General features: G+C 41.0%; 1 protein-coding gene across 5 annotated transcripts in view; it reads right to left on the bottom strand.

Moving 5' to 3' along the window:
• Nucleotides 1-15,517, bottom strand: part of prpf39 (PRP39 pre-mRNA processing factor 39 homolog (yeast)) — a 61,408-nt gene that overhangs the window by 24,250 nt on the left and 21,641 nt on the right. For all 5 annotated transcript variants that reach the window (XM_068038856.1, XM_068038857.1, XM_068038858.1 and 2 more), the window contains 2 exons: nucleotides 14,796-14,955; nucleotides 3,557-3,664 (listed from right to left, as the gene is read on the bottom strand). In XM_068038856.1, the coding sequence (XP_067894957.1) occupies nucleotides 3,557-3,664; nucleotides 14,796-14,955 (268 nt within the window). The remainder of the gene's footprint in view (nucleotides 1-3,556; nucleotides 3,665-14,795; nucleotides 14,956-15,517) is intronic.

The raw sequence follows: 15,517 nt of genomic DNA, 5'->3' as shown, positions 1-15,517 counted from the left end.
CCTCCATCATGTCACCCCTCCACCTCCGTCATTCCAGTGAAAACAATCCGAGTTTATCCAACCTCTCCTCATAGCTAATGCCCTCAGTCCAGGTAACATCCTGGTAAACCTCTTCCGTACCCTCTCCAAAGCCTCCACGTCCTTCTGGTAGTGGCGACCAGAATTGCACACAATATTCTAAGTGTGGCCTAACTAAAGTTCTGTACAGCTGCAGCATGACTTGCCTATTTTTATACTCTATGCCCCGACCGATGAAGGCAAGCATGCCGTATGCCTTCTTGATTACCTTATCCACCTGCGTTGCCACTTTCAGTGACCTGTGGACCTGTACCACCAGATCTCTCTGCCTGTCAATACTCCTAAGGGTTCTGCCATTTACTGTATACTTCCCACCTGCATTAGACCTTCCAAAATGCATTACCTCACATTTGTCTGGATTAAACTCCATCTGCGATTTCTCTGCCCAAGTCTCCAACCGATCTATATCCTGCTGTATCCTTTGACAATCCTCATCACTATCCGCAACTCCTCCAACCTTTGTGTCGTCCGCAAACTTACTAATCAGACCAGCTACATTTTCCTCCAAATCATTTATATATACTACAAACAGCAAAGGTCCCAGCATTGATCCCTGTGGAACACCACTAGTCACATCCCTCCATTCAGAAAAGCACCCTTCCACTGCTACCCTCTGTCTATGACCAAGCCAGTTCTGTATCCATCTCGCCAGCTCACCTCTGATCCCGTGTGACTTCACCTTTTGTACCAGTCTGCCATGAGGGACCTTGTCAAAGGCTTTACTGAAGTCCATATAGATAACATCCACTGCCCTTCCTTCATCAATCATCTTTGTCACTTCCTCAAAAAGCTCAATCAAATTAGAGACACAACCTCCCCTTCACAAAACCATGCTGCCTCTCGCTAATAAGTTTGTTTGTTTCCAAATGGGAGTAAATCCTGTCCCGAAGAATCCTCTCTAATAATTTCCCTACAACGGATGCAAGGCTCACCGGCCTATAATTTCCTGGATTATCCTTGCTACTCTTCTTAAACAAAGGAACAACATTGGCTATTCTCCAGTCCTCTGGGACCTCACCTGTAGCCAATGAGGATGCAAAGATTTGTGTCAAGGCCCCAGCAATTTCTTCACTTGTCTCCCTTAGTATTCTGGGGTAGATCCCATCAGGCCCTGGGGACTTATCTACTTTAATGTAAAAGATCCCACAGCACTACTCAAAAAAGGGGGGGGGGGTGGGGGGAAAAAAAGAGAAAGATATCTTGGCCAATATCTATAATATCTACCCCTCAGCCAACACCTAAAACAGATGATCTGGTCATTTATTTATTCTGTTCATGGCAAACTGACAGCTGCATTTCCTGCATTACAACAGTGCCTAGACTTCAAAAATACTTCATTAGCCAAAAAGCATTATAGAAATGTAAATTCTCATTTACAGTTTAATTCAAATTATTGGTTAATTTAAAACTGTGCAACAAATTTGAATTAGTACACTATACTGAACTGTAGACAAAGAACTTCTACAAGATCAACATTAGCTCTTTGCTTTTCTACTGCCTCCAGATACAAAATCAAGGATTCTGTTTTTATAATGACTATTTACTTACACTGCCACCTTAAATGCCATGTGATTTGTACAAATTAAAATTTTAAATTAATACAATTTCTTTCCCCATGCTTCCAAAATAAATTAGTTCATATTTTTATACATTAACCTGCATCTACTAGTTATTTATTCATCCTGCTAGCATAGTCTTTAACAATCCCTCTGATATTTGGCATCAACAAATGATAATGTTCTTTCAGTTCCCAAATTCAAGGGATCACAAATCAGATATGCTTTAGAAATGTGTGGATTGTTCCCGATAAACTCATGTTTCTTCAAGTGCTTAACACTTTCATATTTCATAGACGAGTAGTTTACAAACTAAAGCAAACTCAATGACCTATAACTTCCTCACTCCATCTGTGTCTTTGAGGGGAGAGGGGGCCGAGGGGGGAGGGGAGCAGAGGGAGGGCTTTGGAGAGCACGTAGTCTGTCTCAAAAAAAAAAAAAAATCAAAGTCTACCAGGCAGTGGTTCGCGCATCACTTCTCTATTGCAGAGAGGCACGGACAACCTACCAGCATCACAAAACAAGATGCATTCCACCTTTGCCGCCTAAGATCCATCTGCATCATCAAGTGGCAGGATAAAATCCCTCACAATGTTTTTGCAAGAGGCCCCACACCTGGTAGGAAGCGTCAGAGCTCAGCTTCACTGGAGCAGCCATATGGTCCGCATGGAGTATTCCCGCATACCAAAGGCAGTATTGTACAGCCAGTTGAGCACGGGAACCCACACGACAGGACATCTCAAACTTCAATACAGAAAGATACTCTGAAAGCCAATCTCAGAACTTAAGTTGCACCCCATTACATGGGGAAAAAAAACCAGAGATCCAAATGGAGTAGTCTCCATCAAGCAATCTCAACAAGCACACTGCAAAGCCAGTGCCTTCACCCTCCCCTCCAAGTGACTTCATATGTGATATTTGCAATTGGATCTGCAAATCAGGATTTGGTTTATCACACGAGAGGACACCAACCCAGACAGCGAACAACCAGTCTCCTTGCTAAACGCTCATCTGAAGAGACAGGAGAATCCATCACTATTTTGAGGGGATGCAAGGGCAGGGGGAGCATATTCACATATCTTTGAAGCTGATAGGGCAAGTTTAGACAGCGATTAAAAAAAGCAAATGGGATACTCGATTTTGTAAATGGGGTAGTGTATACATAAACAAGGAAGTCATGCTAAATCACCACAAAACTCTCAAATTAGAGCTCCAATGGAGTATGGTGTACAATTCTAGGCCTTGGACAGGGTACAGAGATGGTTTATTAGGATAATACCATGGATGAAGGACTTCAGTTATGTGGAAAAGCTGGGATTGTTCTCTTTGGAACAGAGAAGGTTATGGAGGGATCTAATAGTAATATTCAAAATTATGAGGGGTTTTGTTAAAGTAGGGAGGAATGATTTTCCTCCAGCAAGTGTGTCAGTAACCAGAGTTCATATATTTAAAATAATTGGCAAAAGAACTAGAGTGGAAAGGAGGAGACATTTTTCAGTGTTAAGAACCAGAACACACCAACTGAAAAAGAGTGGAGAAAGCACATTCCATAAGCACTTTCAAAAGAGAATTGGACATGTACCTGAAGAGGACTAATTTTCACAGTTATGGGAAAATAGCTGGGGTCTGAAACTAAATTGGATAGCTTTCAAAGAGCCGGCACAGGTGTGGTGGATTGAAGGGCCTCCCTCCCATGCTGCAAAATTCTAACCACAAACAAGTTTAAGAACTAGGTGCAGAACAGTTGGGATATTTCAATGATTGATATTCTTTTAAATCTCCAACGAAACAAAATGTAAATATTTTGCCTCAAGTTCATGGCTGTATTGTGCAATTATAAAATCAAACAAATAGCATACAACAGTTTTTGAATTTTAGCACTGAATTTCCTTTTAATATTTACAGTTGTTGAAAATACTTACCCCTTCCTCAAAAGTCCATCTTCTGCTAACTTCATTCTCATTATGAAGATGTGTTTCCTGACGAATTTCAATTATTCTATGACGCATATTCTCTATTTCAGAAACAATCTGGAAGAACAAGAATGTCAAATTCTCACTAGATACAAGTGATAAAGGGAACCAATCTGGGTGAGACCAAATAAGGTGAAAAAGTAAATAATTCAGCATCCCAACAGGTATGAAGCATAAAGACGAGTTAATAGTATTAAAGGGCTACTGGCTAGCTTTCAGGTGGCACAGGCACGAATGGCCAAATAGTCTCATTGTGTTGTAATTCTTTCCATGTTTTTTTTAAAAAAAGAACTCCCCACTGCTGCAAAAAAAAAAAAGTGCAAGTATATGCACCAGCAAGACACAAAGAAATTAGAATGAGTGAGCGAGCGCGAGAAAGTAAACTGGGGTATGGGAGAAAGACAAAACACAAAACAAGAGGAAAGCCAGACATATACAAAGATGGGAAGACAAAGTAAAAGGAGACAGACAAGAGAAATTAAAAAGAAAAAAAGAAAATGGGGCAGAAAGAGGGAAATGGCAAGAAAGTAATGAAACAAAATGAAAGTAGTAAAACAAAGAGCAAGTAATAGAAAATGAGATATAAAGGGAACAGTAGAGTGGAGAGGAACAGAGAGCAAGGAAAAGAAATGACAAGGAAAAGAGAGACGAAAGAGTAAAATAAAACAGGACAGAGAAAATGGGATCAAGATACAGTCACAGAAAATGTGAAAGACAAAAATAGAAAGAGAAAGAGGGCAAGAGTGCAAGAAAGTGGGGGTGAACAATGGACAGAAAATGAGGAAAAGCGAAAGAAAAACTGAAGACAGAAGAAAAAATACATAAGTCAGAAAAAGTATTAGAAAAATACACTAGTATTCACTCTTGTTGAATTAGCATTAATTCATATTTGACTTATTACAATGCCAACAGATGCCTGGTGCTGGCACATTACAGTTTACAATACTTTATGTTCTAGTTTCCTTACTCTAATTTCCATATAAACAGCACTTCCTCCAGTTTTTTGCAAACCAGAAAGAAAATGAAACTAGACGGACCACCCAGCATTGACCTTGGCACCAGAAATGACAACGGCAAACACAGCCCTGTCGGCCCTGCAAAGTCCTCCTCACTAATATGAAGGGACTTGTGTCAAAATTGGGAGAGCTGCCCCACAGACTAGTCAAGCAATAGCTTGACATGGTCTGCAAGGTATGATTCAGTGAGTATGACTATATCCCAGATACCATCACCATCCCTCAGTGTGTCCTGTCCCACCAGCAGGATAGACCTGCAGCACAGAAATGGCAGCACAGTGGCAGTCGGGATAGAGTCCAGAGACTCCAGAGCCCATGAAGTCTCATGGCATCAGGTCCAACATGGGCAAGGAAACCTCCTGCTGATTTCCACCTACCACCCCTCAGCTGATGAATCAGTGCATCTCCATGTTGAACAATAATTGGAAGCACAGAGTAGCAAGGGCACAAAATGTATGGGTGGGGGACTTCAATGTCCATCACCAAGAGTAGCTCAGTAGCACCACTACTGACTGAGCCCTAAAGGACAAAATTGCCAGACTGGGTCTGTGGCAGGTGATGATGGAAACAAGAGGGAAAAAAACTTACTTGACCTCATCCTCACCAATCTACTTGTCGTTGATGCATCTATCCATGACAGTATTTTTAAGAGTGACCACCGCACGGTCCTTGTGGACACAAAGTCCCATTTTCTCATTGAGGGTACCCACCATCATGCTAAATGGGATAGATTTCAAGCAGATCTAGCAACTCAAAACTGGGCATCCATGAGGCACTGTGGGCCATCAGCAACAGAACTGTATTCAACCACAATCTAACCTCATTGCCTGACATATCCCCCATTACCATCAAGTTGGGGGACCAATCCTGGTTCAATTAAGAGTGCGGGAGGGCATGCCTGGAGCAGTACCCGACAAACCTCAAATGAGGTGTCAGCCTGGTGAAGCTACAACACAGGATTACTTGCATGTCAAACAGCAGAAGCAGCATGCAATAGACAGGGCTAAGCAATCCCACAACCAATGGATCATATCAGGGCTCTGTAGTCTTGCCACATCCAGTCGTGAATGGTGGTTGACAATTATACAACTGACAGGAGGAGGCAGCTCCATAAATATCCCCATCCTCAACTATAGGGGAGCCCAGCACATCAGTGCAAAAGACAAGGCTGAAGCATTTACATCCATCTTCAGCCAGAGGTGCCGAGTGGATGACCCATTTTGGCCTTCTCCTGAGGTCCGCAGCATCACAGATGCCAGCCTTCAGCCAATCTGATTCACTCCGTGTGATATCAAGAAACAACTGAAGGCATTAGATACTGCAAAAGCTATGGGCCCTGAGAATATTCCGGCAATAGTACTGAAGACCTGTGCTCCAGAACTTGCCGCACCCCTAGCCAAGCTGTTCCAGTACAGCTACAACACTGGCATCTACCCTGCAATGTGGAAAATTGCCCAGGTATGTCCTATGCTCAAAAGGCAGGACAAATCCAACCCAGCCAATTACTGCCCTATTAGTCTACTCCCAATCAGCAAAGTGATGGAAGGGGTCGTTGACAGTGCTATCGAGCAGCACTTGCTCAATAACCTGCTCACGGATGCTCAGTTTGGGTTCCACCAGGGCCACTCAGCTCCTGACCGGATTACAGCCTTGGCCCAAACATGGACAAAAAGAGTTGAATTCTAGGAGGTGGTGAGGTGAGAGTAACTGCCCTTGACATCAAGGCAGCATTTGACCGAGTATGGCATCAAGGAGCCAGAGCAAAACTGGAGTCAATAGGAATCAGGGATGGTTGGAGTCATATCTCGCACAAAGGAAAATGGTTGTAATTGTTGGAGGTCAATCACAGACCCAGGATATCACTGCAGGAGTTCCTCAGGGCAGTGTCCTAGGCCCAACCACCTGCAGCTGCTTCATCAATGACCTTCCCTCTTTCATAACGTCAGAAGTGGGAATGCTCAATGATTACACAATATTCAGCATCATTCGCAGCTCCTCAGATACTAAGCAGCTTGTGTCCATATGCAGCAAGATGTGGACAACATCCAGGCTTGGGCTGATAAGTGTCAAGTAACATTCACACCACACAAGAGCCAAGCAATGATCATCTCAAACAAGAGAGAATCTAACCATCACACCATGATGTTCAATGGCATTACCATCGCTGAATTTCCCAACATCCTGGGGGTCACCAGTGACCAGAAACTGAACTGAAACAACCACATAAAATCTGTGGCTACAAGAGCAGCTCAGAGGCTGGAAGTTCTGCAGCGAGTAACTCATCTCCCATCTCCCCAATGCCTGTCCATCTATAAGGCACAAGTCAGGAGTGTGATGGAATACTCTCCACTTGCATGGATGGGTGCAGCTCCAACAACATTCAAGAAGCTCGACACCATCCAGGGCAAAAGCAGCCCACTTGATTGTTTGTAGATGGTGTGCCATTCACTTCCTACACACTGCTGCCACTGCATTGGTGATGGACCATATACCAAGGTTCCAAACCTGCGACCTCTACCACCTAGAAAGACAAGGGCAGCAGATGCATGTGAACACCACCTGCAAGTTCCCCTCCAAGCCACACCCTCCTGACTTGGAACTACAATCACCATTCCTTCACTGTCACTGGGTCAAAATCCTGGAACTCCCTTCCTAACAGCACTGTGGGTATACCTACACCCCAAGGACTGCAGCAGTTCAAGGTAGCAGCTCACTACCACCTTCTCAAGGACAATTAGGGGCGGACAATTGTTACGACCTAGGAGTGCACTGTTTATTCCAGTTCCACTTCCCCACAGGTCACATGTATTTAAATTTTCCCACTTACCAATACAATCACTTACTCTATTTTTTCCCCCAGAATAAAACACAAGGTTTCTTCAATAAAGAAAATCAGATCATAAAATAAGTCTTTTCCAGTAATGAAGCAAAGCATAAACACAAAAATAGAAATACAAGTTCCTTTTTTCTACCTTAGCTCCACACACAGTTAAGCAGAAAAATAAAGGAATTTATTTAGAGCTCGGTTACAAAAAAAATACACAAGCCGAATACTTGCTCATTCTTGGAGAGAGATATGGCAACATGTCCTTTGTTTTGGTTTGGCATCCCAATTATGTATAGATGGCAGTCACTGGAATCTTGCTAGAATAGAATTCTTTCCAGGCGATGTTGAAGATAAGTTTGGGTAGGCTTTAAGAAATGGAGCTACAGAAGCTTCAGACAGGCCTCACAGCAGAAATGCAACAGGGGTTGCAGTTCACATTCAATACGCAGGCTTTCTTCAAATACAGGAGGAAAGAGGAGACTGATACTAGACACACAGGGGTTCTTTCAAAGGGAGAGAAATAGACGAGCTGGGTTGTTCTTGGCAGGCAAAAAGTGTCTTTAACAATTCAAAGTGAAACCAAAAAGATTCCAGAAGTCAAGCCTCCTGACCTCTAAATCTTGACCTGTCACTTCTTTGTAAACATCTCCCCAAGTGAAAACAAGCTCCCGCTGGTATTTTATCTGAAAACAGGTGCCTTCTAGTAAGGGCTCGCTTACAAGCCAAGTCCAGGAAGCCTTCTGGTGACCTAAAAAAAAACCAAGTTCAGCATCTCTTCAAGCTTCCAGAAGAATCAATGTCCATAATTCAACTACAAGTCCTTAAAACAGATTTACAAAAAAAAAAGCACAGCCCTCTCGTAACACTATAAATGCTGGCATAGCCAAGGACACCCACATTCCAGAAACAAAAAAAAAAGTTTTATAACATGACAAGATAGAGATTTGTTAGATCTTTTGGCTAGGGATAAAGAATTAGATTTATTCCATAATTGCATTCCTGCTGTGAGCAAGGAATTCATTCATAAACTCAATGAGCATGTAGATCAGCTCTTTCCAACATGAAGGATGAACTCAAATAGCAGCAGTATACAATTACAGAAAGCAAGGAATATGAAAAGACAAAAACAGTGATTTCTGACAAGTGTGAAAGCGGACGTCAATGCATGCGAACATTTGCCAGCATGAATGCATTGACATCACGCAATAACGTCCTCACCCCTCAATAGCCGCGATCGCCGGCTCCATTCCCTCACTTGCGGCACAGTGGTTAGCACCGCAGCCTCACAGCTCCAGGGACCCGGGTTCGATTCCGGGTACTGCCTGTGTGGAGTTTGCAAGTTCTCCGTGCCTGCGTGGGTTTCCTCCGGGTGCTCCGGTTTCCTCCCACAAGCCAAAAGACTTGCAGGTTGATAGGTAAATTGGCCATTATAAATTGTCACTAGTATAGGTAGGTGGTAGGGAAATATAGGGACAGGTGGGGATGTTTGGTAGGAATATGGGATTAGTGTAGGATTAGTATAAATGGGTGGTTGATGTTCGGCACAGACTCTGTGGGCCGAAGGGCCTGTTTCAGTGCTGTATCTCCAATCTAAAAAAAAACAGTAACCCGCTCCCTCCCACCTTCCCCGCTTTAATTGTCACTTTCAATTTCCCACTCCATCCTGCCTTGCCACTGCCTTCCTTCAGTCGCTTGCTCCCTACCTCGCTGCTTTCCTTCCCTCGGCTACTCACTCCCGCCCTCGCCCTGTCCCCCCTGGCCGATTGCTCTCCACCGCGCCGCCCAAAGCCAATACTGCGCCACCCAATGGTTGCGTTGTCAGCAAACGCAGCTGAGAAAGAAACTGAAGAGGTATCAAATTTCAGTGTTACTGAACCCAAGACATTTTAGACTTGGAAATTAAATTAGATAGCAGTAGCTATAATATTCAATCTATTCCTTTCACTGACAAAATCATTTCAATGTAAATATTGTTGTAAGTGAGGAAATCGCATGCAAAGATAGTGCCATAAAATTCAATACACAATACTGACTCAAAGCAAACATACCTAACTTTTTAAAGCTTTCCTTTATACTTGCAATCTTAGTCAAACTATAATTTTTGAAATTGATAAATCAGGGAACCCAAATTTTCATAACTATCTGACTTGCAGGAAATCAGGCAATTCATAAATTGCAAATAATGCACTTTAACAAGTCTATAGTTATGTGGGTGTAGCAGGAGAATTTAGCAAGCCAACTGCACTCAACTCCCAGGGAAGGAAGGCGGAACATAAAAACAGCTTCGCTAAATTTTTTCTACATTGTGTCATGACTGTGTGGCTGCAGACAACAAACCAACATCTTGGAATTAACCTTGATGACGAGTTAAGAGGAAAATCTAATTTCCCATAGTGCAATTTCACAAAAGACAGAATTCCTAGCAAAAGCATCTGAGGGAAGAGCTCCCCAGCCAGCAGTAGGATGTGAAGCTCTGCCATTAATTTTTTTTGCATACTTTATGTGCTGATACAGAAGTGACGTTCACTGCAATAAGTTTACATTCCTAGCATAAACATGAAAAAGTACAGCTTAAGCATTAAATGCTCAGCATAGAAGTCAGCTTTGGCTCAGTGGTAATACTGAGTCAGAAAATACAGATTCAAGCACCACTCTAAAGATGAATACACACAATCTAGACTGGTATTTTTGTTAATATTTATCCCCCAACTAATGTCAGCAAAACAGAAGTCATTTCATTATTCTTTGAGATCTAGCCATGCCCAAATTAGCAGCCAGGTCTCCCAACATTACAACAATGACTAGACTTCAAAAAATACAACATTGACCGTTAATGGGTGTCATATGATGTTATGAAAGGCACTTTGTAAATGCACAGACTGACTGAATTTATCGTGGAGTAAGATAACCTACCCTTTGAAGACTTTCTCCCTACCCAAAGAATTTCTCACCTATGAGTCTACAAGGCTTTGAAATGTATAAAATCCATATCAAACTTAACCATCTATGCTAGCCACACTGAAGAGGCAATGGCAGGAACAGATGGTTTTTATTTTAAAGAACAGCCTTTTTTAATGTATTAAAATGATTTGTTGCTAAATTATAGAAGCTAACGCCAGAAACAGAAAACAAGCCACTAACATCTGCATTAATTTGTTACTCCATTATTTAGGAAGGGAGGGAGTAACATTTGCCAGTTCAAAGGCTCAATCCCTGAATGTAAAAAGCATAGGAAAATTCTGAATGCATCTGCAGTTTTTTCCATTCATTTTTAATACAATGGTGTGGAAACAGACCATGGAGATTTGACGATCTTAAATCCCATTATTTTCTCCACACTTTTTTTAAAATAAAAATCTCCTTTCCAAGTTCCTCTCCAGGACTTTCTAGGTTCCATCATACTGCTTGTATTTTTGCCCCCTTCCTCCACCAGGGAAACTGATATAAAGTACTTATTTAACAAGTCTACTCTATTATCTATTATTGCCTGCACCTGTCTATAATGGGTCCAACATTTTCCTTCATTACCGTCTTTCAATATGATTTAAAAACCTTTTAGCTTTAATATCCTTTGCAGATCTAATTTTTTTTTTTGCATTTATTACTTTCTTGCATCCTTTGTTGCTTTTTATAGCTCTCCCAGTTTGCAAAATTTCCAGTTTCCTCTATTTGTTGACCAGGACGGCTTAACTACACAAGTGGAACCTTTGCCTTTTAGAAATTGACTGTTAATGGACATCATGAAGTTATGAAAGGCACACTGACTGCTGACTACATTTACCATGGAGTAAAAATAACTTTTAAGACTGTCTCCCTACCCAAAATATTTCTCACCTTCAAGACTACATGGCGTTGAAATGTTTAAGATCCATGTACAAACCACCATTTGCACCAAATACTTAAATAGTTCCCCTTTTTGTTTATAGACTTAACTCAACTCCATTTACTGTGAACAATTTATTTCTGATCCCTTCAAAGTTTGCCATACTTCAATTTAAAACCATAGTTTGTGTCTCTCCTATCTCCCTCTTCAATCCAATATCAAATTCAATCATATTATAGTCACTATTTGCAAAATGTTCCCTAACAGCAGACTCATCCCTAAATCCAGTATGGCCTGTTGTCCCGTCAGTCTAGAAAACTGCCCTAAATAAATTCTAAAAATTAGCTGCCTTTAGTATTTAAACTATCTGCTTCTCCCAATCTGTGAAAATTAAAATGTATATTATTTTTGCTTATTGCTTCCCTGATCATATTTATATATCACCACATCCCCAACACATCACTATTAGATGGTCTGCAGAACAGCTCCTACTGGAGTTTTGCATCCTTTGCTTTTCCTGCTCTCTACTAGTGTTTCCACTGCCTGATCACCCTTATTGAGATGCCTTCTTTCTACTATCAATAGTGGTATGCCCCATCCTTTCCCAATTTACCCATCCATTCTAAAGATCTACAATGTAGAATATTTTCTCAATTATGCTCAGATTGTCACTAGGGCACTGTAAGCTTGAATGTTGCTTATAACACTTTTATGCTATTTACTAAAGACCTGTTCAGATCTGCAAATGAAACCCAGCCCTAGTCCTTACTTTTTTTCCCACGCACCCGACCCAACGACCGGAATATAATCAACTATTGAAGAGGTCGTGCTCTACCTTGGATGGAATCGCTCACTGCAGACTAGCGCGGAGTGTTGCCCGCCTTGACGCCCTGGCTGTCACTGCATCCGACTCAGCCAGAGCGCGAATGCCGGACCCGGAACAGCTACCTGACCCGAACCAGGCACATGTCGTCTGGTTCAGGTCGGGTAGCCATGCTCCACTTTGTGCATTTCAGTACAGAATACTTATCTGGTTAAGTGCCCCGATCCTGCCCATACGTCCTGTAGGTTTTTGCTCATGCTTTTCCCCTTCCATATCCCAAGAGGAAAAGATTCAGCCCCTAGAATTTATTACCCTGAAGATTCTGTTCCTCAATCTAGAACCTGGCTCCTTGAAATCCCCTTGTAGAACATAAAAGCTATTCCTATTTGTCAATGGATCCCACATGAGGCATGACCTCAGGCTGCTCACCCTCCCATTTCAGTACTTGTTTTATTAGCTCCGTGACGTCCTGAACCCTGGTACTGGGAATGTAACATGCCATTCAGGCCCTACAAAAGAAATTATTGACAATAGATTGACTTAGTACTTGTACTGAATCGCCTGTGTATGTGAGCAGGCATTTAACAGTTAGTTTAATACTGGTGCTTGTTGTAGTTTGGAATTCTACTGGTAAAATCATAAATCATGTGTTAGACTGGTGTTCACAAGCCTTATCCTGGTGGAATAAGTGGTCTGTTTTCATGGATCTGTCACATGGATATGGGAGCTAGATTTAGTGAAAGCAAGAAGATGGCTGACAGATGTAGGTCAACAGAAATGACCAGGATAAACCAGAGGATGACATTCATAAAAACTACTCATTTCATTGACCACCAGGTTCAATTCTGGGTACTGCCTGTGTGGAGTTTCCTCCGGGTGCTCCGGTTTCCTCCCACATGCCAAAGACTTGCAGGTTGGTAGGTAAATTGGCCATTACAAATTGCCCCTAGTATAGGTAGGTGGTAGGGAAATACAGGGACAGGTGGGGATGTGGTAGAGATATGGGATTAGTGTAGGATTAGTATAAATGGGTGGTTGATGGTCGGCACAGACTCGGTGGGCCGAAGGGCCTGTTTCAGTGCTGTATCTCAACTAAATAAACCAGAAATTGAACTTATTGTACCTTTCTGTACCACAGCATTACCAAATATAGCCCCACAATGATCTAATGTGGATATCCAAAGGTACCCTTCTGGTTGTAGACACATGATCACTTTCAATGCACATTATTCTCTATAACTGCACTACAAGTGGACCACTATTGAAAGACCAAACTGCTGCTAGACTCAACTTTGGCATGACAGGCCACAACATTAAAAAAAATGAAGATTTGTGTGTTAATATACTTTTATATACAGAAATTAGGTTACAGAAGTTTTCAAAATTAGATTTCCTGTGCATTGCACAAAATGAGAAGCTTAACATATAATATACAATATTATTTTGCTCAGCTGTAGTTGTGCTAGAGAACAAAATCTCATTAAGCAAACACAGACTTGGGCCAGAATTTAATTCTGTGGTCAAGGAACTTTGCATATCAGGATGTGGTTAGTGTCAGACTACAGCTGAGAAGCCTCAGCTTTGCATTTGTAATGGTGCAATATTCATGTTTCATCAGTGCATGCTCATAGATGATCAATTTACTACTAAACAATGCAACAAAGTTGATACAAAGTTAGGCGGCATTGTAGACAGTCTAGATGATAGCATAAAATTGCAGAGATAGTGACAGACTAGGTGAGTGGGCAAAACTGTGGTAGATGGATTTCAATGCGGGCAAGTGAGAAGTTATCCATTTTGGACCAAAAAAGGATAGAGCAGGGTACTTTCTAAATGGGAAGAGGTTAAGTACAGTGGATGTCCAAAGAGACTTGGGGGTTCAGGTGCATAGATCTTTAAAATGCCATGAGCAAGTACAGAAAATAATCAAAAAGGCTACTGGAATGCTAGCCTTTATATCTAGAGGATTGGAGTATAAAGACAGAGGTTATGCTGCAGCTGTACAAAACCCTGGTTAGACCCCACTTGGAGTACTGAGAGCAGTTCTGGGCACCACATCTTAGGAAGGATATATTGGTCTTAGAATGGGCAATGGATTCCCAAGGGAAGTGCTTAAAAAGTAATTACATTTTCCTTTATGGCATTATTCAAAAATTCTTACATTTATTTTCAGAACCTAATATTCTCAAAGATCTAATATAAATTTCTCTCACTTATTAATTTAACAAAAACAGTCAAAATAACTGTCAAAACTAATACTTCCATAAAGGAATCATTGCAAGTAAGTGTCTTGGGGACCTAGGAACTGTGAAATAGAGAATTTTTAAGTCTGAAAGAACTGGAGACTGGGCTTGTGGGGTAGCTGTCGAAATATGGCAGAACAGTGAAGAACAAGCTTATGGCTACCAAGTTATCCATGAACTAATAAGGGTGTTAGGGATGCCAACTCAAGGATCTTATATTGATAGATGTAGACAAAGGTTAAAAATACAGAGATTATTGTGAACAGGTTGAAATTTTCAAAAACCCCAGATTAAGTTTGTAGAAACATTTCTAAAATCGGAATGATCACTGTGTTCATGTGCTTTGAAATTGGCAAAAAAAACCCCACCAAAATAACTTTTTACCCAAGCTGAAACATGAAATTTGTATGTCATCCACATTATCTGAACAAAAAATTTGTATATAGTCTATGTTACCTGTGCAGGATCATTGATATCAATTCCAACTGCTAGATCATTTCCTGGAGCACCATTATCGAAATGTTCATTTGCAGATGCCAGCTCTTGACGTAGTTCAATAAAATCCTCTGAAGAGATTATGTCTTTAGGCAAGTGATTCTGAATGTGATCTTTGAACCTGAAAAACAGTGGAATCATTCATATTTCATGCAATATCCCAGATTAGTGAGCCTTTTATTACCAGAGTTAGGAAAGAAAATTCCAGTTTATAATACAAAATATTGGGATACACTATTGGAATTTTCCTACCCTGAAGATTCAGTTTATTGAGAATTTCACATTTAATCCTTTGTTGACTGTAGTAGAATTTCTGCACAAAAATAAAAATAAACTATTACAATTTTTAATTTAATATGGAGAATTTAAAAAATATTCTGAGGTTCAACACAATTTTTGAATTTCATTTTGTATTGAATTTGCAGAAGTTATTGGTCAGGAAACAGGGGTATTTTAAAAGTGGAGAATGGTATTAAATACAGAACAATTACACTCACAAACAGCCCAATAAAATGAGACAATAAAAATCCTAACACTGATAAATCACAATGTACAAAGACATTATGGAAGATGGAATTTGTGCCAGCCAACTAGTCAGCCAACTTCCTTAAACTACATTTACTTGACAAATCATAAGCTTTCTCGCTCTATATACTTATCCATCTTTAATTTTCTTTCCATTT

This window comes from Heterodontus francisci, chromosome 9, assembly GCF_036365525.1.
Source record: "Heterodontus francisci isolate sHetFra1 chromosome 9, sHetFra1.hap1, whole genome shotgun sequence".
NCBI lineage: Eukaryota > Metazoa > Chordata > Chondrichthyes > Heterodontiformes > Heterodontidae > Heterodontus > Heterodontus francisci.
The sequence above is the reverse complement of the archived record's forward strand: the minus strand, read 5'-3'. Positions and strand labels throughout refer to the sequence as shown.